The sequence below is a fragment of the Gallus gallus genome, chromosome 5, assembly GCF_016699485.2.
Source record: "Gallus gallus isolate bGalGal1 chromosome 5, bGalGal1.mat.broiler.GRCg7b, whole genome shotgun sequence".
In the NCBI taxonomy this organism is placed as follows: Eukaryota; Metazoa; Chordata; class Aves; order Galliformes; family Phasianidae; genus Gallus; species Gallus gallus.
This window is the reverse complement of record NC_052536.1, coordinates 22,480,462-22,505,489: the sequence shown is the minus strand read 5'-3', so window position 1 is coordinate 22,505,489 and position 25,028 is coordinate 22,480,462. Positions and strand designations below refer to the sequence as shown.

General features: G+C 37.6%; 2 protein-coding genes across 5 annotated transcripts in view; one reads left to right on the top strand and one right to left on the bottom strand.

The window, feature by feature from the left end:
• The window catches only part of SLC39A13 (solute carrier family 39 member 13), a 144,236-nt gene that overhangs the window by 67,470 nt on the left and 51,738 nt on the right, over window positions 1–25,028 (top strand). The window lies entirely within an intron of this gene.
• On the bottom strand, window positions 3,221–24,972 carry SPI1 (Spi-1 proto-oncogene). 4 transcript variants are annotated; one of them, NM_001389369.2, is made up of 6 exons: window positions 24,560–24,882; window positions 18,435–18,528; window positions 11,188–11,375; window positions 10,019–10,288; window positions 5,302–5,458; window positions 3,231–4,668 (listed from the first exon to the last, which is right to left on the bottom strand). In NM_001389369.2, the coding sequence occupies exons 1-6, from the start codon at window positions 24,602–24,604 to the stop codon at window positions 4,352–4,354; spliced, it is 1,071 nt and encodes a 356-aa protein (NP_001376298.1). In that variant the 5' UTR covers window positions 24,605–24,882; the 3' UTR covers window positions 3,231–4,351.

The following is a 25,028-nucleotide window of genomic DNA, read 5'->3' as shown; positions in this document are numbered from 1 at the left end:
GGAGGCATTACTTTTGGAGCAACTTATGTATTTAAGAGTGGGATTCATGAGGAGCAGGTACTGTTCTGGGCTGTGTTAGAGAAAAGTATTGATAAACTATGTTGTTAAATATGATGAGCTCTCTGCTATGAATTTACAATATGTGGTGAAAGTATAAACAAAATTAGGGGAGTAAACAAACTGAACTGAGTTGTGATGTGATAAGGTACTTGTTATGATGTTGGCACTAGTATGAATTAAGCTTGATGATTATGAAGTGACTTTAGTTGTGCAGAGATTTGAATAAGGGGATGAAAATCTAGAATGATACAGCAGAAAGAAAAAGATAAAAGGATACAGGTAGAAAAAGTGAGCTGGGGCAGGAGGTAACTGAGGGAAAATAAACTGGAAGGCACAGAGCACAAACACTGTTGAAATACAAAATGAGGATAAGTACAGATTATGATACTGTGGCAGTACATGAATCTGAAAGTGAGGCTATGGAGATAAAAGGCAATGAAGGAGAAGGTAATAAAATATTACATGAATTAGGATTTGCATATATATGTATTTTTCAGGAAATTTTTGAGATGTGATAAATGTGGAGCGTCAGGTGGGAAGTAAATGATAACACCTTTAACTGCAGTTCTCCCTGAGTAGCAGCACAGAACTTGACATCTAAAATTCTCGTAGACTGCATATAGCTAAAAAAGATAGCTCTCTGTGTACTGTTCTAAGCAGACTATCCCTTTGTACAACCATTGCAATTTTTCTATATTCTATAGCTTGGAGGGGAGCCTAAAATATTTTTTAGGGCTCATTATTTTGAATTTAGCTCAGTAATGATTTTCTGAATAATATTGTTTCAAGAGAATGGATTAGGAACTGGTCAGCAGCTAATAAACCTGATAGGTTTCTTTAAAGGAGGTTACAAAGATCATGTGTTAGTTGAATATCCAACTGTGGTTTCTGTAGTTTGAATGCTTGCTTTGAAAGATTTGATGATTTCTAACAGCAGTGGGCTGCAAAATGTTCCAATAAATTTGTAATAATTGTAGGTCATCTGTACAGATTGACCTGATTTATTTATATTTTTCCAGCACCTCTTTTTGTCTGTCAATTGGCCTCTTTCAGAGAAAAATGGTCTGCATGCTTCTCTGCAATTTTCCTGAACAAATGATTCTGTCACATTTATTTTTGGTATTTTTCTCTAAAATAGCCAAAGAGCTTGCTTCTATGTGAAACTAAATGGTGCTAATCAGTGTGATTAGACAGCCTGCTATCCAGACCAGTTTGATTGGATGAGATACAAAGGGTACTGTGGTGGAGAAACATCATTTGGTCTCCTTCACAGCTGCTACACATGATTATTCAGACTCTTTATGCCACAGATGAAAAACCTAACCAGAAACAGATGGGGATTGAATATTTTTAGAAACAGTATTGCAAAGTATTAACAAGAGGAAGAGAAAAAGGTTGCAGCTTCGGAGACTAACGAATTTTTAAACCTGCTTGTTGAAGTATATTCAGTATTGTTTGTATAAATACCGTAATTCTTTCTTGTGGACAGAACCAGTGTAAAGTGCAAGTTTTTCAATTTCAGCACAAGCTGCTCTAAAATAATATTTTAAAGTAACGTACAGACCACAAATGACTCACTTAAAGTTTCTTATCTTTTGTGATTGTTTTAATTTTGTATAATTTCTTCATCATGTAATTGTTTTCTGTGTGAGACACTAGAAAAACAGAAAACTTGGGCTCTTGGATCTAAGAAGGCTTTTTGACAAGCTTGAAATACATTTAGTGACATCCTAAACATGTTCACGATTAACTTGTTAGTTAGGTCCTTTCAGTCGTCACAGTTTTCCTGCAAGAGGAAATGATTCTTCTCCTGTGAATTACAGTGTCAGAAAATGATCAGTTCTGCTTTTCAGCTGTGTTTTTGATAAGGACATTTTTATGAAGAATTAATCCTTTAGTTTTCTAAAATATCAAATCTACATGTCTGATACCGGTAAATGTCTTATCTCTTTCTAAAAGCAAGTCAGTGATGCAGAGTTGTCATAAGCAGAAAAGTCCTGATTTTCTAGCTCAGGATGAAGAAACCTCAAACACGTCAGTGTTGAATACTGCTCTAGTACTCTGAGGGCTAATTTAGGGTCTTGAGCTTCCATCCTAGAACTACAATATGGATGCAGATTGAGTTTATCCAAGTCTTAGTGAGCATTTCATTATGTCCTATGGGAAGTAAATTGTTACAGTATGATTTGAGAAAAAAGAAATCTTAAATCATTTCAGAGCTTTTGAACCTTTCACACCCTAACTGAACATAAAATACTTGACAAGGAGAATGTTTTATTTTTTGATAGAGAAAGTACTGAAGTCCTCATCCACTTTTAACTCCCAGACAATTCCTGACACTGAATGATAGATTTCTTGTGTTCAAGAACTGTGAAGTAGAATTGTGAAGTACTACACTGTGAACTTTGTAAAGAAAGAGCTGCTTTCTCCTTGGCTGAAAGAATTAACTGTAGCTCAGTGATGTCACCAGACTTTTCACTTCCACAGTGAAATTGTTAGTGTATGTAAAGGTGACTACATTTAGATTTAACTTAGAGAACTCACGTTGGTAAGAAGTTCATCACTTTCAACTCTTTCTGGTTTCAGTGAGGAGTAAGTTCTGAAAACCTCCAAGTTAGCTATGTTACTGAATTAAGCTTTCAACATTGTTGTGTTCGACAAGTTCTACTACTGCTTCATATTGTTAAGTAAAATCCGTTTCTTAATTTTATACCTATCTCATTTCATCTCATCTATTTTGGAATTCAGTTTCTCCCAGACAGTTTATTGTTGCCTGTTACGTTATCAAAACATAGATTTTTTTTCTGTTGGTCTTGGTCAGAGGTTAAGAACGTATGCGGGAGTTATGAGTATAAGTTCCTAACAGATTGTTTTTCTGGAACTTAAGGTATATACTGGAGTTGGGGTGAATGTTTTGTTTGCTTATTTGAAACTGGTTTGTAACTGTCTAACAAGTATATCGTAACACCGTACTTGTAGGAATGGCCAAAAGGAAAAAAAAAAAAAAAAGCTTCATTAATTTCAGTCATTATGGCATTTCCTGATTTCTGAGTGGTTAACCACACTTGAGATATGTTGAATAATATTAAAGTGCTGATTTTTCTCAGAGTTGGTTGGCATAGGTTTTCTTAAGCATTTTCAGTTGCACAGGGTAAATTTTCCATTGTATCTCAGGTGTTGAATTCTCTTTTATTTTGCATTTTGAGTGTAATTTGTACAATGCAATTGTTATTAGTTACTATTGTTTTACAATAGGGATTAAATTCCACAATTAGAAGCTTAAAAACCTCTTGAAGCAGAAATCTGCAAAAACATGATTAAAGACAACTCATTTTCCAGAAAGGTTCATAAGCCAAAGTCAAGATACCACTGTGGATAAGCAAGCAATAGGAAAGAACAAGAGCAGGAAAATGACTGAAACCACAGTAGAACATAGTTAATTCTTATGTTCTAAACCAGATAGAGCTATAAATGCCATTCTTGGTATAAGTGAATAGAAGTTATTCAATTGGCAGGGCTTCATTTGCACAGGGAAAAATAAAAAGTAAAAAAAAATCTATATATTCTAAAATTGAATTTAGTACTGTAGCTTCTTTCACAGTAATGAATGTCACCTGTTATCTTTGGTACTTAATTTGATAGCATTGATGATATTTTAAAGTAAAAGTAGGGGCAAAGGGAAAAAGCCCTGTAGCCCGGTGTGCTTTATGTTCAGGTACCAAATGTGAGCTGTATCTGCATGATTGAATGCACATGAGATTTGTTTGTGACGTAATCATTTATTATGCAAACACTAGGACTTAATTATATCAAATTTTATTAAATATGTACATGTTATTACTATTTAAAAGAACCAGTATCATTCTCAGATCTGCAAACTTCTCTCTAGCTTTGAGAGCTGCGGCAGAGCCTGTATTAATGCTAGTTTGAAAGCTGTAAGCTAATGCAGTGTCACTGTGAGTGACACAGCACCACCCTTGAAGGCAAAACTTCATCAGCTGTATTCTTTAGTTACAATACAATCAAAAAAATCTTTGACGACAATAATATATTTGTACATCGCTTATATTTCCCAACTCTGTCCAATTTGTAGGATGGAAGCAAAGAATTCTGTCATGTTTAGGATTCTCAGATGCTGAAAAAGGGAATTCGTACCAGAAACATCTGATGGTAAAGGCCCTTTAGAGGCAGAGAAGGGGGCACAGGAAGCAAAGAGAAAGACGCGTCCATCTCCTCTGCTGGTTTTCAACCAGGAGGTCTTAATATTTTTCTTGCTTAGGGTCCCGTGGCCTCAGTGAGGATAATGCTTCCTATCAGCGACCCCCCTTCCCATCACCTCTCCACTAAACTGGTAGGTCAGCTTCTTCTTGACCTTCTTGACTTCCCCTGTCTTGCCGTAGTTTCTCAAAGCCCGTGCCATCTTCTGGTAGGTCATTTTCTTGCGATTGCCTTTCTGTATGCCCCAGCGATGTGCCAATGCTTCTTTGTGTTTGGAGGAGAACTGGAAAGTACCTTTTTCTTTATCTACCCACCAGATGCTGTCCTTCATGTCTCCACTGCGAAGAAGGTCCAGAAGGAACTGATACAGACGTATCTTTTTCTTGCTGCCTGCATGAGAGAAGAAAGGCAGTGGAACATTAGTATTATTGTGTAGGGTCTGATGGAACAGGAGAATTTGTCAGTCATGTACTTCTCAATTTTTAGTATTTATAACAATAGACAGTGTTGCACCGTGAAGACATAAAGTGGATTGGTGTGCCAAGAAGAAAAACATGAGAATAAGAAATTCCAAAGATCTAACCTTTGTTATATTATGAAGATAATTGAGAAAAATTACTAGTTTGAAACCAATCTGAAATGAATTTGGGCAGGCTACACAAGTACTGAGCCATCAGAGCTCAACATTCTTAAAAATCAGTTCCTTAATCTTCTTGTCTTGTTTTTCACATCTGTTAGAGGAAATTGGAGTAGAAATGGCAAAACCTGGAGAGAAGCCTGAGTACACAAAACAAAAGGAGGAGGTAGGAGTACATGGAAAAAAAAAAAGATATTTGAGATACAGACATAACTATGGTGACAAAAGATTCAGAAGACAGGAGAGTGCAAAGGAGTCAGGGAAAGCGAAGGTTTGGCAGTGGGATAAAATACTAATAGAGTAGTTCTACTTTTTTATTCATTATTGTCATAGTGACATAACAGCTGCTCAGCAAGAAGCACCATGAAGTCCCTCTTTTCACTGACCTGTTTCACCATGCATGATTCCAGGCCCAGGGTCCACACCATCAGTCTCCCCATCTGATACCTCCAGTGGTGGGCTCTGCCTCTCAATGTCCTCCTCATCAGAACTGGGCTGTGGTGGAGAGGAGTACTGTAGGCACATCCGAGGCAAATAGGAAACCTTTGAGAGAAAAGAGTAGTAGGGGGAGCAGGTAGCAACAGAGAGTGAGGGCATCAAGAGAAAAATTGGGATGTCATAGAGAGAGTTACAGAGAAAGGGGAAAGAAAGCAACAGGAATATGAGTTTGTTTAGGTTAACAGTGAATGACTTAGAGGCATTAAAAATAAATACTATGCAGCTAAAAAAAAACCCCTCCACCTAACAGTCAACACTTAACACACATGGAGAGATCCATCTTAAAAGTATTTACAAGAGAAAAGGATAAATTATATTGTGAAAGAACTTTTCCATATGTTATATCCTATGCAAGTGATATTGTGCTCCTTTCCCCATACCTCCTGAGTACCCTCTCTTTCTAGTTTACACGCATTTCTTCTTGCTGATGATGGAGAGAGCTGTACTTCTTATATAGGAGAATCCTACTTAAGAAGGCAGAAAAAGTTCTACATAGTAACAGGTTTCCTAATAGGCTAAGAACTTTTTGTGTTTTGTTTTCTTTTTTTTCTGGTTGAAGACAATAGATTCCTCTAATTGGTGTTCTACCTAATATACTGATAATTGTATGAATATTTTTAAAAAATGAAAATTTAAACTCAAGCCTTCTGGATAAAAAAGCTCTATTGGCAATAATTGCTTTGAAAATACCTTCAGAGCTTCCAAAACACAGCCAGACTCCTGCTATATAGTGATTATGTACCAAGATAGTTGAGTTTCTAATCCCTATTATCTGTCCCCTATGTACAACCACTTTTGAGATCAACTTTTTTTCTGCTTTTTGTAACTGCTCTTTTGGATTTGGCAAAGCTGAACAGTTTTGCCCCAGCATAGTCTCTTTGACCATCCTTGGCTCCGTTGTTCAATTCCTTTCTCAGGTTTAGTAGCTTCTGAGAACACTAAATGACTGTGGGACTGCATTTATCTCTGGATCCAGGGTTACACATGTCTATCAGCTTCGTGTCCTGAATTTCCCCCTTGAGGAGAGAAATAGCTTTACCACTGGGGATACATGATATTGGATCATGTTCTCTTTTCCTAAGCGGCTATCTGAAAGTTCTCTGTTGATGGGAATTTCTCATCTGCAGAGCTAGCAAGCTGGCTTCTGTGCTAGGGAATTCCCTTGCCCTTATATAGAAGTCTTGTCAGGAACAGTATGGAATACACCACAGCTCTGCAAATTCTCAGTTGCAGTGTGGTTTGTTAGAGCTCGTGATCAGTTGCCTATAGTTATTGCAGCTCCCTGATGAAGAATAAGAAATAGACTGGTCTGAGGGGCGGGGAGTAAGAGCCCAATTTCTACATTAAAAAAAAAATTAAAAAAAATCCCTCAAATCTAGCAGGAAATAAAATGTGGTTCTCATGAAATGAGCCAGATTGCTAATCATGGAAGGTGAGCTCCTTCTGAATTGCTCTTCCTTCCCTCCATCAAGACAGAAAATTTTGAGCATGATTCCCTCTCTACAAATTTAGGTGCTGAGGCACAGAGTGGGTGTTCATTTCATGAGTCATACCACCCACCCGATGTCAGGCTTGGCCAAGTGGCGCTTTTCAGATGAGTTTTGCACCAGTTTAAAATGTCCCAATAAGGAGTGTGCAAAGTGCTGGTTTCAAGGCAGAGCAGCTGGCGGTTAATGAGTTGGCAGATTGGTTGGAGCTGAACACGGCAGGAAGGCCAGGATTGGGTAAGAGTGTGTGTAAGCTTCCTGTCAGATCCCCAAGAGTGAAACTTTAGCCCTCACCACAGAGTCACCTTTAGCTTCTTTACAGTTAAAAAAGCTGCAGCCTCGGGGTAGCGAGGAAAGAAGAAACAATGTCATGGGGGAAGGGGAATGAGAAGGTGGAATGGTGTTTTAGAACAGAGGAAGCAGAACCTGCTGCCTCTGCGAAGACAAAGGCTGTGGAAACCTAGAGTGTATTGGGGAGCAGTGGGAGCAAATTCTGCTGGAGCTGGAATGGGGAAGTGGGAACACGCTGTGGAAGATGAATGGCATCTCACAAGCAAAGGAAGATGCAGAGACTAACCTGAGCACTAAACAAAATTTCCCCATGCTGTCTCAACTTTTCCTATCTGCTGTACTTTTGCTTACACCCAGTTCAGCAGTGCCTCAGTGTAGGTCCCAAGAATGCTACACAGAGTTGCAGAGGACCTGCTATTGTGTTTGAAAGAGCTGACTTGTTAATAGAATTCTGGAGAGAGAAAACTAGCTGCTTTCCGTGTTCTGACATCCTCTCAGAGTCTGTGGCATCTGGTTGTAGTTTTCCTCCTTCTAAAGCTTTTCACAGTTTTCACGGAATCATAGAATTATAGAATCCTAAGAGTTGGCAGGGACCTTTAAAGGTCATCTAGTCCAGCGCCCCTGCAATGAACAGGGGACATGCACAGCTAAATCGGGTTGCTCAGGGCTTGATCCACCCTCACCTTGAAAGTCTCCAGGGATGGGGTGTCAACCACATCTCTAGGCAACCTGTTCTAGTTCCTGCCCACCCTCACTATAAAAGACTTTTTCCTTATTTTGCATCCATTTCTTTCACTCTCCCTTCAGAATAAATACTCTTTTCTACATTTGTTATTTGGTGAGACCATCTGCTTGAAGGTACTGTTATCCAAAATTGTGATTTGAATTTGATTTCACAAAATAATACTGTATCAACTGAAGATCAGAGAAATACAAGGTCTGCTCTGAAAGTAATGCTTTCTATTTTTTTTATGTTGGCCCACAACATCAGAGGTGAGTGTTGGTGGCATGGCAGTAGAGGATGAACCTTCCAGCCAATATTCTGTTATTTTTTTGTTGCTATACAACAGATGGCAGCAGAGAAGCAGTCTGACAAAATGGCGTCTGATGTGGAAGTGCGTCTGACACAAAGGCATGTCACTGAATTTCTCTATGTGCAAAAAATGGCACCAACTGACCCTCGTTGATGCTTGCTGAATGTTCATGCAGATCAAGCAGTGGATGTGAGCATAGTGAGGCAGTGGATGGTGTATTTCAGCACTGGAGACAGCAACAGTGAAGGACTACGCGGGCAATATTTTTCTAGCAATGATGCAGTCATAGGAGCTGTTAAACAATGGGTTCATCTGCTGATGCAGATTTTTATGAGCACGTGTCATGTTTAAACCGTTGACAGCACGGCATGCAGGCTCTTGTTCATTGCTGGTGAAAATGCATAGTTAATGGTGGTGACTATGTTGAAAAACAGCGTTTTTGTAGCTGAGAATTTGTTCAGTCAAATGGCAATATTGTAATTTCTGTGGAAATAAATAGGAGGCATTACTATCAGAGAGGCCTAGGTATCTCTGCATGTTTTTCCTTTATTTGCAAAGTGTAACTCTGCAGGACAGCCAGGGGTGCAGATAGTTAAGTGGAAAATTCAGCTGAGGAATAAATTTTCCTTCCTGCTTCTGTTTCCTTAAATGCCTTGAATAGCAAAGTGTTGCCTAGAACTGTGGCTGAGATGCACCAAAGTCTGAACTTCAGAGCATGTTGAGCACCACTTGCACGAGCAAACATAGGCTAAGGTAAAAAAAAAAAAAAAAAAAAAATCCCAGCTGGTTAGGAAGAAGAGGGTAGTGATGGGTATTGTGTCTTCTCTCCCTTGGGAGAGAGAGAACACAATGCAGCAAAATTAATTCTCTGACAGTGCTCCTGAGGCAAAAGATGACAACTGAGGAGAATGAAAGTGGGTTAAACAGAAGTACTCTCTCTTGTTTTTTGGTGGTGTTTCCAAAGGCACTTGTAACATGGTCAATTTTTATTCTTTGCCTTTGGTTGGATGTAACGGTTGTTACATGCTAGCTGTTGCACTGAGCAACTGAGAGGACTTGAAGATTCCCATAGGCTGATGTTCTATTATTTGTCCTAATTATTTGTAACTACATCTTATATTCAGTTCCTGATTTTTTTTTTTCTCGGTGATAGGTAAGAAATTTGATGGTTTTCAGTAAGTCAGTTTCCTGTTGATCACGTTAACTTACTCAATTTTTAACTTGTTTTTAATTAATATGGCATTTGCATACAATTTCAGTTTGCTTTGAACAAAAAAAATCCCCTAAAATAACAATTGTGTGCATCCAGTTTCTCTCACAAAACCTCAGCATTGGCACCGTTACATGCAGAAGGGTAATCAGCAAACAGCTCTTTCTGTGGTCTCATTCCTAGCCTGTCTTGTATTGAACACATTGTCTGTAGTTTGTCTGCCCTGGGAAACTCCTTGGCACAAGATAACATAGCTTTCTGGTTGCTTCCAATAATGACATGGGGCATATTCTTGTTGGATTAGGAGTTAAAAGTGGTCTCCATACCCACTTTGCTCTAATATCTTTGCAGTACCATGGAACTTGTTATAATTTCAGCTTTAGTGAGCATTCACTGGCACTTTGGTGACTGCTGTACTTTGGAGCACTTTTTTTTTTTTTTTTTTTTTTTTTGCAAGAGGCAAGAAAGTGTGTTTTGGCTCATGATTTAGCTACTTTCAGATAAAAACAAACTGGGAGAAGAATTCTTTGAGAGTAGCCCTGCTGAGAAGTACTTAGGGGCCCTTGCTGATGAAAAACTTAACATGAGACAGCAGTGTGCGCTTGCAGTCTGGAAGGCCAGTGGTATCCTGGGTTCCATCAGAAGATGGGTGGCCAGCAGGGCCAGGGAGGTGATTGTTCCCCCCTACTCTGCCCACATGAGGCCCCAGATTGAGTACTGTGTCCAAGTCTGGGGCCCCCAGCGCAGGAAAGATGTGGAGCTTTTGGAGAGGGTCCAGAGGAGGGCCATGAAGATCCAAGGGCTGAAGCATCTCTCCTGTGAAGACAGGCTGAAGGAACTGGGGTTGTTCAGCCTGGAAAAGAGAAGGCTGCAGGGAGACCTCATTGCGGCCTTCCAATATTTAAAGGGAATTTATAAACGAGAGAAATCAACTTTTTACATGGGTAGATAGTGATAGGATAAGGGGAAAGTGTTTTAAGCTAAAGGAAGGGAGATTTAGACTAGATATCAGGGAAGTTTTTAACTGAAAGAGCATTGAGGTGCTGGAACAGATTGCCCAGGGAGGTTATGGATACCCCATCCCTGGAGCTGTTTATGGCCAGGTCGGATGGGGCCCTGGGCAATCTTATCTTGTATCTGATTTAGCAGCAGGCAACCCTCCTGTGGTGGGGGGTTGGAACTTCATCCTTGAAGTCCCTTCCAACCCAAGCTACTCTATGATTCTATGATACTGTGAAAACACAAGTAGGTTGGTCACAGTATAACATCACCAATGACTTGTCTTTACTAGGATTTCTTGCAGCAGGTCATATAAATTTGCCAGGGTCGCTTGGAATTCTTTAAAACATTCCTGACACTTTGGAGTTCAGAATTCTGCCCAGGAGCCAAGGACAATTTTGCTATTACAGCGCACAGCTTTTCAGGCCCAGTTCCTCTGTAGAATTTCAAAAGCAGTTTATTTTCATTCCAGATTTAAAAAAAAATAAAAATCTTAATTTCAGAAACCTCCACAAAGCGTAGTAATCTTTTTATGCACATTTTGAGGAACATGGTTTCACATCATCCAGATAAAAAGAATGTTTAAACCACATTTGTCCTGAGAATGAGGAGTTTTATATCAAGTGCTTTTGCAGTAAGAGCTCATATAATTCATAAGGAATCTCTTTGGCATGAAATTATGCATTCCCTGATGCAATTTGTTCCTCGTCATTAACCATCACCATAATTTTGCATAAGGGTTGGTGACCGTACCTGATGGTTGAGTCCAATATGTGTGGTTGGGATTGCAGAATCCAAGACGTGCATTTGTTCGATCTCCATGTGCCTGTAGAGCTGCTGCAGTTGGGGAGGCTGTACGCTCTGCAGTTCTGTAAAGTGGTTATCACCAAAGGTCTCAAACTCACTGTGCACGTGGTGTGGATGATATTCCCAGTAATGATCTAAAGAAAATAACAGTTTGTCTGTTATTACAAAAGTAAGAAACATGGCATTTACGTGTCTTTCACTGGTTTCTACTCCTGCCGCTCTCTTTTCTGCCTACTCCATGCCATCCCTGTAGACCTGTCTTTCCTTGGTGACAATTTCTATAGATTTCTGTAAAGTTTCTTTTCCTGATCTCCAAAACGTGTATGGCTGGAAAGCAGTAATGATGCCTCTTTATGTAGGAAAGTAATGTTAGAAAGAGCAATGGGTTTCAATGAGAATGTAGCACAAGATGCAAAAGATATTAATGCTGGCACCTTTCTTAGGTGACCGTAACAATCCTACATTTCCATTCTCAAAAAGTATACCAATTTACATATTGTCAGACTGTAGTTACTGTTTTCATCATATCATGTAAACGAACAGATGAAATTTCTTTATTTTCATCAACTAGCAAAAAATTGCAGGAGTGCTACACACGAGGCACTGGACTTTGCAACACATTTCTGTAATCTGTTTCTTAATCTATTTACTTTTGAAATCAGATTAATTTCCATACAATTCTCAGTTTTAGGTCGCTGTTCAATATAAGCTTTCCAAAATTTTCATAATTTCATTTTTGCTGCTCCAAATTTAAAAGCTGCCAGAGGAAATTTGTGTCATTGTGAGCTATATTTCTCTCTTACATGCAGTAGCTACAGTCATAATTATGTACGTATTTATGTGTACTCGTTTAAAATCAGTCAACATCCTGTCTTCTGCTCTCACTAAGCTTGGATCTAGGCTTCCAGACTGTAACTTTTCATACATTGCTCTATGCAACACCAGAATTTCTTTATAATTTCATGTAACTCTTACAGTTTATCTCTTACTATTCCACGTTTTCTTCTTTTGTATTATTATAAATAATTTCTTCCCTAGCCTTCACGTGCTTTCAAGTTGTTAATATGTACTCTTACAGTCAACTCCTAATAATCACTTTGCCCAGCTGCATGTATTTAGTGCTCAGTCTTTCAGTATAAACCAGTATATTCAGCTCCCTAATTATACTTGTGCATTTCTCTGAACTCTCTCCCAGCTCTTGGCAATGTTCTGAATGTGACAGGCAGAACTAAATATGCTGTTCCAAGTGTATTTGTACTGAAGTAATAAAGAGAAGAGCAATTGCCTCATTCTGCAATATGGTGTTATTGTGTATGATGTTATGTTACGTGCTGTGAATATTGTTTTCTCAATATCAATTTTGTTCTTTTTCTCAGCTTCTAACTCCTCATCCTTCCCCATTTATGTTTCAAGCAATTAAGTCTAGCCTCACTGGGGATTTGAAAATGGGGACAGTGACTTTGAATGTGGCTTCCTTTAGAGGGAGCCCAGTGATATGTTTATTACAAACATAATTGTACTTAGTAAGTTGTAGCTTGTAGCTGCCTATATAGTTTAGGACTGTATATGGAGGCTCTAGCAGACCATTTACTATGCTAGTGTTTGCTTTCTTTGTCCTTCCTACTTTTCTGAATTACGGATGAACCATGGACAAACCAAACTTCATGTTTAAGGGATGGAAATCTGTTCATAAAAGTACTTGGGGAGCTGCTGTATTACTTTGTAATTTCTTTGCTTTGTTGTATAGTATAGTGCTTTCCACAGGCTAAATATGATTTTTTAGCCCAAAGTTTTAATGCATAATTATAAAATAGCAACTCTTCCTAGCTTAGTGTTAGAGACAAATTTTATTTTCTCTTATAGAAGGGATTTTATGGATGTAACATACCCAGGTACTTGTTACATTCAAATCTGTTCAGGGAATGGCAAAGCATGTGAGTATGACTGCATAGGTCATCTGTCTGTCCCTGTAGGAGGGTTTGGACACTTTCAGTCTGAAACTTACTTGTTTATTTGGAAGTCTGAGCCATACTAACTCATGCTTTTACTTGGTTTATTTACTGAAGAGTTCTTTACTTAGAGCCAACCATGGAGACCCACCTATCACTGGCAACCCATACGATAAATTGTTGTGAATATATTGCATGGTTAATCTATGCTCTTGTTCCTTAGAGTGATTTCACTCTGCTCCTTGTGCAGAAGCTCTTCTGTCAAATGTCAGTGTATCTTCTCAAAGATCCTTTATATTTGAATATCTACTGCAGCAGAAGAGTTCAGTTAATGATCTTAAGGATGACAAAGCCTAGACAAAACTATCAGGATGTCAATAGTACATCTTCAGCTGTCTTACTTGTGGTAGCTATGGTAGTAGAGTCAAGACAGTATATTTCTAACACGCCATGAATTTTTACTTGTGCATACTCCAGGTAGTACACTTCTGATTCTTCTTAAACATTTTTATCAGCAATGAAGTTTTTGTACTTCCAGATACTTCTTAATCTGATGAAGCTTATAATAAGCTTAAAACAAGGTTCCTGCTGTCTCCAGAACTGTTCTACACTCTTTCTTGGCCAAAAAAAAAAAAAAAAAAAAGATCAGTAGAACATTATTTATGCATGTTCATGTTAATTGCTCATTGTTGAATTCCTTTTTTTATTGAATTATGTGCTGCTGTAAAAAATACTATTATGAGAACTTATCAGTGACCACATAATACTAAAATGTTACAAAATAAATCTATGTCAGAAATTACTTCAGCATACTAAAATTGTGACAGGAGAAAAATCTCTGTATCTTTCTAAGTTATTCATAGTTTCACAGTGATAATTAGGAAAAAGATACTGTTTTAGTTGCACTGAAAATGAAATTCCAAATTCTCTGTTCAGACTCATCCGCAGTTAACCTTCTTGGCTGAGCTATTGCACATTAACAAAGAATTTAAAAATATATAAAAATGTAAGTATCTGCATCTGCAGGTATTAGAGTTATTTCCTTCCATATTCTTGTTACTGTTATTTTAACAATGCATAGTAATTATTTTCAACAAAAAAAAATTAAAGTGGGGAGAAGAAAAAATAAAGGAGAAAAAGATTCTAGAAATGGAAAGTGTCTATTATTTTGGTCAAGGAAAATGTAATTAAAAGCCAAGCAATAGCTACACAATGGAGTCATTGTGAGAAATTTCTTGTGAAGTGAAAGAGGATGTGAAAAAAATTCTCTCTTATAGAGACATGGAGATGGTGTTTGTTTTGGTGTTGTATGTAGTGAAAGGTTAGAGGAAGGACAATCACGAGCTCTAAACTCCCTCCAATGGCACAAGGGATGTTAGACTGTTGGGAAGCAATAGTGGACCTAAAAACATTGTGCTACTATTTGGTGTGGAGATAGATTCTTAATCTAAAAATTAGAAAGATAATTGTAGTTTCTTGGTCATCCTTTGCCCAATGTAGATTGCTTTGCTCCTGTTTTAACAGACAAATAACATCAGATCCAGAAGCTAAAATATGAAATAGGCTTAGGAAAAGTGTTTATTATAGAGTAACAAGATAAATTTTCATCATGTAGTGCAAAACTGTGCAAGAAATTCCTGACCCAGCTCTTGAAGAGGAAATGCAACAGCTCTGTCAGCATAGCACTTTGCCTCATCTAAGACGATGACTCCTGACATGGCTGTGCTTATGAGTCTGAGCTAGTGGCTGAGTGGTTCTGTCCTGTCCTGCACAGATACTGAATGTGGCAGAGGATTTCTTACACACTACCACACTGTACAGCTTAGATGTTCCCATTGTGTTTCACTTGTCTGAAAAACCAAACCAAGAAAAAACCCATAAAAGAAATGAGAGAAATGTTGAAGGACACTACAAAATGTCTTGATTCCCTACAGGACTGCTCTATGTTGAGTGAAATGCCACACTCCTGAGCAGTGCAGCAATATTACCTCTAATAACAACAGAATCACATAAACTCTCACTTTAAATCTGACAAAGTTCGTTATTTTTATGTTAAATGTTTGAAAATCCCTAAGTCAGACCCAGGAAGTTGTGAAAATGTCTTTAAAAATGTGAGGGGATTTTTAAATGAAGTTTGGAGTTCTTTCTATTTTCCTTATAGTATTTATGGCTAAAGTTCGTGTTTGTACTTTCCTCCACTTCTACATTGGCTAAAATCCTAACAAAATCACATTAGAGTTTCTTATATGATCACATTGCTCCAGGAGGTGGGAAGAAAATAAAATTCCAGCCCACAAAAACTGGTAAGTTCCATTGAGGCTATCAACAAAATGAACAATGGTCAACATTCAGCTTCAAACAAAAGGTGATTTTTATTAAACCAAAGCTGTTAAGTAATAAATTAAAGACAAATCTGCAATTACTAAGATTGCATTAGTGTTACAAAATATGCTATATGACATTTACAGACTCACTACTGTACAGTCTCAGGACAGAGTGATTGCTGAATACATGATCAAAGTAGTTTCTGTCCTTTATGAAGGTATGTGCTTACAGTATTTACAAAATAATTAAACTATAGTATGCAAAATAAATTCATACAATGCATGTTATGATCCAACATACGGATTTTCTATGGTGTGTTTTTGCATGTTAGATTGAGCGTTGCCTTACATACTATGTTAGTGATGCACTGCTGTGCTGTGTGCACTTCGCCACCTACTCAAGTAAACATGGAGTAAGGGTTGTCTTTAGCATTATCTTCCAGAAAAGTGTCAGCAATGCATGTAGCACAGATTTACAGTTTAACCCACTGCCATATCTCCTTCACAAAAATAATTTGTTACCAGTGAGAGAGAGGTAGTCTGATGCTTGAGCAACACTTTCTAATTAGTTTCTATTTTGTTAGCAGTCCTACACCAGCACAGTCAGGATAATTATTCTGCCTTGTTGTATCTATGTGTTGTATCTGGCACTAGACCTTCAAAACTGGAACAGGTTTCCCAGAGAGGTTGTTGATGCCCCATCTCTGGAGGCATTCAATGTCAGACTGGATGTGGCTCTGAGCAGCCTGGTCTAGTGGTTTGTGACTCTGCCTATGGCAGGGGAGTTGAAACTGGATGATCTTTGAGGTCCTTTTCAACCCAGGCCATTCTATGGTTCTATAAAAACTGTGTTGTATATATTCTCAGTGATCTCACTGTACCCAAAGCTGAACTCCTCTTCCACAATTCTGTCCTACTTCTTATTTTTTCCAATCTAATCACGTTCTCACCTGTTTTACTTCACCATTATCACTGCAGCACCTTATTTGTTCATCTTCCCCATAATTAGTCAGCCATTGCACTTTTATCCACATTGTCCTGAATATTTTGTAGTTGGTAACGTCCCTGCACTTGCACATGGCTTTTCTCAAGATCCACTACTTGGCTTTTCACTTTGTGTATTTCACTCCCTCTGTACACATTGTTGTTCATTGCTCTCTTAGATGGTGACTAATTCGGGAGAGCATCTGACATGTTTGGTATTTGGACATAACCAACTACGTTGGAAGTGCTGTCATAAATAAAAATTGGAATGAAATGTTCAGGCTGGGATAAAGTTGCCTCTTTGATAGCCACTTACTGCAGGAGTTAAATTCTTAAATGGTGTTGTTTTTTTGGAGTCTTTTCGAAAAGTATGGGTACTACTTAGGCCATAACCCACAAAGGTGACTTTGTGTTTTTTTAGTATTCATTATGACAAGTAAAATCATGTTAATGATCTGAACAGTGTAGCTTAGGAGCAGCCTTCCAGCAGAAAAGTTGGGCAGTAAAACAGGTGGGATGATAAGACTATGAAAGATAAAGAGGTGTTGCTGCTTGATCTAACCTATATTTAATGCCAGAAATGTCCTTTCCCAGTGCTTTTTCCTACATGGCATATTTTATATTTATTGTTTAATTATCACAATTACCTTTTGAGATAATAAATGTTATCCTCATTTTATGGATGTGTAAATAGTCTCGGTTTGTACTGTAAAAACCCTGAATTTCCACGTGGAATTTCCTAGGTTTGATGAACGTTATTTCACAGAGGCCACGAGATAACTTATAAAAAAATGAAGTAATTCTTTGTCTCTAGGCCTATAGAATATCGTTTGTCTTGTTTGTCTTTCCTGAATACAATATAGAGAACAAATTTAGGTAGGAATCTTTTTCAGTTCAATGCCCTATTCTGTAACTTGCTATTCCTTCAGGTAATTTCTGTCACCACAGATAAAACAGTGCTATGCTGTGAAATTGTCAGATGCCTTAAATTATGTAGTGATGGGTCTAGTTGCTATATCAATAGGAGTCTCTTAGGGAAATTCCAGGTTCTGAAGGGACTGTCACAAGTGATACAGAAAAACGGTGCTTTTCCTTCTTGAGTCAATATTGACCCTGATATTTCCAGGGTGGTGTTGTCAGACCATTGTATTGCACAGTAGACAAAAGTCACAAAGCAGGACTCTCCCCTCTGCATTGATTTACAGTCCAGTCCCCACAAGATTTGAAAATACAGAAGATACCAAAGCTTTGAAACTGTGTTCATAATAATAACGACAATTTATTTTACTTTTAGCTAGGTTTATGTACAAACAGCAACAAGGAAGTTCTACGTAGATTTAGAGAGAGGAAGTACTTGGGTCTACTGGAGGAAGAGTGAAAGTTGAAGCTAGGTGTGGTGGCATGTGAAAAGAGATCCAAAGAAAGAGAAATATATGGAGCTGGACAAAGCCAAATGCTGGAGAAACAGAATTAGAATGAAGGCACAGAGTATTGAAGACCTAGTTCAGAAAGGAACTGGAGATGGGAGTACAAGAAGAGTAGTATAGTAATGCAAATTCATGTCCTCTGACTTCTGAAACAAGCAGAGTGGTTTCCTCTGCAGAGGAAAATAAAAATGCCCTGAAGATAATAAAGAATGGAGGTCATGAGGTCCCACTTTCCTGGCAATGCAATGAATGTCCTGGAAGCACCTTGCATCATTTAGTGCTTTTTAAATTCTCTTTCAGAGAAATCAGTGTTGCAATTGCTGGGTTGGAACAGTACCGTTAAGCAGAAGAGATTAAGCAGAATAGCCTATTGTTGATTTCTGAGTTAAAATTATCTGCCTGTAACATTGCAGATTGCAGCAGTTTGTTCTTTTCCTGAATGTCCTAAAATCTTTTTCCAGTGGTATACCATGAGACTTTATGTTCCAAGGAGATATTTTTTAACTTACCACCATGACTGTCTCCATCACTGTTGAGATATTGGTAATAGTCATGGGGCTGTCGGTAGAGGTCTGACTCATAAGACACCATATCTTCAGAGGGCTGTAAAGCGAAGAAGAATTTTTAGAACTGTAAGCTTAGACAAATTTCTTCAAAATTATAAATTATTCATATCTGTTAGTGAAGAGAAGATGCCAACACATTTTATATTGCCTGGAGAAAGAAGCGGGAGGCTTCAAGTTCTTATTAAAGCAGCAGAAGTAAAATGCTTGAGACCAAATAATGTTCTGCAAGAAAAAAATAAATGGAAGAAAAGAGAGAAATCCATATCCTTAGATGTGGTGAGAGTTTTCTCCTGTCTGTATAATATAATCTGATACGTGGTATTGTACAAGTTCTTTATATCCCATCCTTGGACCTTCTGCCCAGCTACCTTGGACAGGAGGCCCAAGCCAAGATACCACCACACCAGCACAGCAGAGAAACATTCTCTTTCATAGTAACAGATGCTTTTTCTTCTTCCTTCTGAAGAGAAAGAAGAAACTTGCCTTGCCTAAGCATGTTATTCTGGGTGTTTTTAAGCTGGTCTTACTAAATTGTAACAATTTGCAGGGGTGTAATGATGGCAATGGAGGGCAGGAAAAAAAATTTTAGCAAGGCAGTGACCAGTTAAGTTCATGACAATGATTTCTTCCACTCTGAAAAAAGTCCTATGATGTCAACAGCAATGTAGAAATGAAAAACCTTCTTGCTATTTGCTCTGAGATTATTTCTGAGAGGTACTAATAGAACCATTTTTCTTCTGTTAATCCCTTTAGCATAACAAACTTTAAAGAAAAGGACAAACTTAAAATAATACTCTAACTGATAAAAATACATGTGCATATGTTTATATGCTCATATATTCACCAGTCTTTTGCAAGCTAAGGCTATGGGGACAGCATGCTAGAAATGCAGGTGAGGCTTCTTCTTACTCCTTTAGATTGCTCATGAACAAAAACCCTATGGCATTAGTTGCCATTGAGATCCAAATGAAGGTTGTAGATAAGCAGCTGACAAAAAGAAAGGATTTCTTTCTGGAGAAAACTAGATCAGACTTGCCATTGCTCATTAACTCTTGTCCTTAATTCTTCTATTTGTCAGTTCATTCTGTTGGAAATTTGGTACTAAAAATTTGTCCGTTCTCCTAATAATTTAATTTTTATGATAATACTGAAGAAAGCAGATCAAGAAAAAGATGGACTATTCCCAGAAGATTAAGATGTTAGAACACAAAAGGTTAGAAAATGATTTTAGAAAGTACCTTGGACCTTCATATATCCTTAATGGCAGCTGCATGTTTTATCAGTTTATTGTATTAGAATCTGGCAGTAAAACTGCTTAAAACATCATGGCTTCCAGAATATATACATTGCCTGGTCATCAGACCCATGGAATACTCAAAGCCTCAGGAGTGAATCCATTGCCTATCTGTCAGCTCCCCCAAAAAATCTATGATGGTAAATAGCTGTTCTGAGGAAATCTTGAGAAAATTATAACCTACAACAGACAATGTAAGGAAATACATTGGAAATAGACAGTAAGGAAGACAGAAATACTAAAGGAAGGGAGTAAATTATCATTTACTAGTACCACAGCAGGAATACCACTGAAGAGACTCCTCTTATTTCTAGTCTCTAGAAGTAATAGGTCCAGTCTCCCTCTCCAAATCAATGTGATTCCAATAAAATTTCCCTTTATCTACCAGAGATTCAATGAAAAGGGTAACCCACTTTTGGTTTTCAGAGGGGCAATCAAAGGAGACAGGCAGCACACATGACTTCTCTCCAATGCTTCTGTTTTTACTATGCATATTTTCTTTGTGTTCTCTCTAACCATGACTGATTATATGCATTCAGTCATCCTGTCTTACACCTGTGGTGATCTCTGCTCTCTTCAAGGGAAAAGCAATGATGCTTTGCTTTGCTTTCTTTACAGACCAGACAGGAGGATGACATTCTGAATGGAATTTCTTGTCTTCCTTATCTGTGTAAATTAATTCACCCTACTACTCCATATTCATAAATATATGCTTTCTGTTAAAATTGTGTAGCCTGAAGAATGCCACTATGAAGTTTCTGCCTTTATGGGCTATCAGCCTTCATACTCAGAAATGGTCATTTGTCGTAATTCAGAGGAAAACACAGAGAGACTTCAACATCCAAATGGAAAATGAGTATCATTCTCCTTGGAAGAAATGGAAGTTAAAAAAATCATAGAACAGTATATTATGTGGGAAAAAAAAGTACTTGTTTCCTTTCAATTAAAATATGCGAAACTGTCTGAAATTATGCATATTTCCCATATAAAAATGCATCAAAAGTTGTAACTCCAATATGAAACAAATTTCCAAAGAAATCAGTGCATAGTCAATTAAGCTTTATTTGCTATGTATAAAATTTCTACTGCTACAACAAGAACTTTATCAGTCATGCTTTTACAGGCCAAACAGCAGTCCAAAAGAAGATAAATGACAAAAATTTTAGACATGGAAAAGAATAATTGACTTGCCTAGTTGCATTCTTCCTTAGCTGTCTCTTCTTTCCTAAGATTTTCCAAACTCTCGTATTTCAGTCTAATATATCAGCCAATGGTCTCTCACAGACTGAAAGCTGAGAATGAATTCCTACTGATCAAAAGCTTGTTTTACAAGTTCAGATGTATACAATGACCAGAGCTAAAGGAAGGTGTGTTAAATAGGCTCTTAAAAAAAAATGATTTCCCTAATATTTACAGTTGTCATCGAGTGCAGAGATGCAGATACTCAGCATCTTCAAAACAGTCTGCTTTTACACTGATCACTGTGTTTACATACTCTGCGTTGAAAGTCTGGGACTTAGTCTCTTTAGTATGAATTGTAGGAATTTTCTTTCTTGATTTTTTTCTGCTTAGCAGTCCATTGGATAGAATATGTATATGTCTGTCCTTCTCTATTTATATAACCTGGACCAATCCATCACCACAAAGGTCCTGAAATGGCACCATTTTCCATCTTGGTGTCTGATCTTCAAGAGTACAGAAATTAATATGGAAGTATTTATATATTATATATTATTTTATATATTTTTTTTCTCTATTCAATGGATAAAATATATCCATTAACCTGTTTTTAATTTCTCTTTGAGTTTTCTTCTTTTAGGTTTTATTTAAAGCTTATTTGTCTCCAGTTTGAAAGAAGAGGTTTCACCCCATGCTGCCTCTTGCACTAATCATTACCCACTTTGTCCTTCTCTGGAACCTCCCCACCCACACACACATTTCACCATCTTACTTACTAATAGCACTTCTATGACACTGAACTATTTTGTTTCACGAGACAAAAAGAGAAGAATGATTTATTTTACAATTAAATTTTTAACTGATTTCAATGGCCATTTGTTCTATCAATTGTTTTCCTGTAAAACAGTGACTGAAAGATTTGTTAGCAACTCATAGCTGTGGCCTGAAGTTGATATCTCCTTTCCTGCATATCCTGAAGTGCAGTATGTTATCTAAAACCATAATCCAACCTAAAGAAAGAGGTCAGTAAACAGTATTTTATCTGTCACAGACTTTGGTAAATGGGGAGTTGCTTTCATCTTCCTTCTTTGCTCTGGAAACTCAAGGGAAAAGCCACAAAACTTATTGGAGAAAGTTTGGTTGGCTTTGGTTAAGTGTGATACAGGAGACTCAACTGAATAACAATACAAAAATTGTCCTTGTCAGGTGATTTCAGGTGATAATAAATTCACTAAATGCTTTCATTGTTATTACAACATAACTATTCACTGACATGTGATACAGAAATACTCTACATAGTTTCCAACAATGTGCTGCTGAGACAAGTTTTAAGGCCAAGGTTAACCATATTTCCTTGAAAAAAAAAATTACAGTATAACTATTTTAGAAAAGATGAGTAAAAATGCTAAGACGATCACTCACTGGACCAGCCTTACCAGACCACTGGGGTGAAGCAGTTTTGTGGAATAGCAAGCTTTGGAGAGGCTTTTTTTGCTCTCAAACCTCCATTCAGAACTGTGATTTCTACAGGCGACTACCTAGGGATTCAAATATAAATAGGGCCCACTTGGAAGGCTAGGGTCCACTTTGCAGAACTATGCCATACATATATTCGTAGTCTTTAGAGAAAGATGTCTACTCCTAAACCATTTGAGTAGTGTTTTCCAAAGGAGGGTTACGAGTTTCCTAGGAGAGTTGAGAGGAAGGCAGTTATTGACCCACCCTCAACTGAAAGGGGAGGGGCAGAGGAGGAAAATGTTGCTTCACAGGAACGCGTGTAGAAACAGGGTAATGTCTCTTCTCAGAAAAAGTCCCAAGAGGCACAGACATTTATAGTGATGCCATGCTTGGGCTGTAACTCACCCTGCTCAAAGTGCACTTGAAACAATTCTGAAAGTACGAAACACAAAAATATTCACTTTTTAATGCATTAACCACAAAAATAAGAAACAAAGCACTCCACCAAGTGTTCCTTTAAGATGTGATTGTATTTTTACTGCCTGTTGTTTCATTCACCTGACTTCATCCAGAATACTAATTGCAACACAGATTAGAATATGAGCGAGACTATGTTAGAATTTTACTCACAGAATCACAGAATTGCAGGAGTTGGAAAGGACCTCAAGAGATTGTGGAGTCCAACCCCCCAGATTATTCAGTGTATGAACTGCAATTCAGTACTTTACAAAAGGGTACAGGAAAGTTGGCTTTGAGTGAATGAGTAGACAGAAAATCAACAATAATAATAAAACTGAGATGCTGCTTGCTGGGGTAGCTGAGGACAAGATTTGGGTGCTTTTGAAGGGGATTTTTATTAGGCTTACCAAGTAACATACTGAGAAATCTGTACATTGTTTTTTTCATGCTCTCAATTTCTTTTTGGATACTTATGCTGACATATTTACAAAAATTAAAAAAGATTTTTAGAGTCTTCTCACACTTGGGGTAAATAGTGAATTTTAAGGTCACCACTGATTAATTGCTAGAATAAACAATCTCCCAGATTTAAGAAGCAAGTATTTTTTTCAATCAATATAGATTCCAGACAGAAAAGAAATTCAAATAACCATTTTTTCTTTCTGGAGATCTGATGATAAGGAAATAAGGTTTAACCTTCATTAGGTGGGACAACAGAAAAAGCGAACATGATGTGCGTTTTGTTAAACGCACTTGGTTGGGCATTGTCTTTTTTCACATATAGCAAGTATGTAAGTTAGCTACCACATTAAAAAAAAAAAAAAAAAAAAAAGCAAGCAACACCTTATCTGATATCACTTTGGGTTATACAAACTTCATAAAATCTTGTTAGGGCCTCTTCGTCCCATTTTGCTTAGAAATGCCCCATGAAGGTTTGTTTCTCAATGACAGGCTAGTGCCATTACATTTTTCATAAAACTAATCTTCAGACTTGTGGCAGAATACATTACAGCAGCATAACAATGCTTCAGAGTTAAAAAATAAAAATAAAAAAGGAAAAAAAAAAAAACAACGATAGAGCTAGTCGTGTTACCATACAGAAGAATTTGTGTCTAACAAAATATTGGAAGGCCTAATTAAGCACAGTGGAGTTTTTTTCCTCATTCACCAGTTACTTTTTTACAACAAGTGAATTCAAGAAAATTCAGATTCAAAAGAAGGTGAAGGTAGAGACTAAAACACCATCATTACAAAGAGCACAGAGTCCAAAAACCTACAGTACTTAAAATCAGTGTTCAGCAACTCTGGTAGAAAGTTAAACACATAAACTATATAAGTCTCCAGATTACGAAAAATTACAACTCAAAGCAAGAGTCGGCCTAATATCACAAAGCTGGTACTTGTACTGTCTTGGCATATGCATATCATACAAAACTAGCATACATTTAATCTGTGAAAGCAAATGGAGATCAAGATCTGATACAAGCGTAGGGAGGAAACGTTAATTTCCCTTTCATTGTAATGTTGTCCCAAGCTTTATATATTGACCTGAACCCATTTTCCCAGCATTACAAATGTAAGCCAAAAGAGGACATTCTTAAATATTAAAATCTGGTTTACTTTGTCTTTTGCTACTGAACCCAATGATCCACATTAGAAATAAAGCCCATATACTCACAGGGGGAATGAGGGGAAATCCTTCCATTTTGCAAGCTTGCAACATTCAGCCAATTTCAGAGTGAATTTTTCTTAATTCAGTTTTCAAACATCCAGAATAACTGACTTGAAAAATCACATGAAACAAACAAAAACAATGAAGAGAAAAAAGAAAAAAAAAAAAAGAACAAAAGTGAGATCCTTGGACTCCGTGAAGTCCCTTTGCAGTAGTGGATCTCAGGATAGGAGAATAACCCTAACAAGTTTTCATAGTTTGCCCTAATAGGTTCTGAGGTGAACTTCTTTCCAAGTTGTATTTGAAGTTCCTGATTTTATCAAATGTCTGTAGAAGGGAGATAGCCCTTGGGTCTATCTGCGCTGTGACATCAGCACAGCTTTTAGCCAGTTTGCATAAATCTCATTTCAGGGAGCTGTGGCGCTCTAACAGGAAGTCTGCCCCAAGCCAGATCTGCCATGGGCAGGTGCTTGCT

What these genes read in the sequence shown, in the direction of transcription:
- SPI1 (NM_001389369.2), bottom strand. Translation starts at nt 24,604, where the DNA reads ATGTTGCAAGCTTGCAAAATGGAAGGATTTCCCCTCATTCCCCCT. An exon ending in TGATGGAGACAGTCATGGTG is followed by an intron (nt 11,376 to 18,434) that starts GTAAGTTAAAAA and finishes TATTTTCTTTAG; the next exon opens with ATCATTACTGGGAATATCAT. An exon ending in AATCATGCATGGTGAAACAG is followed by an intron (nt 4,669 to 5,301) that starts GTCAGTGAAAAG and finishes TCTCTCATGCAG; the next exon opens with GCAGCAAGAAAAAGATACGT.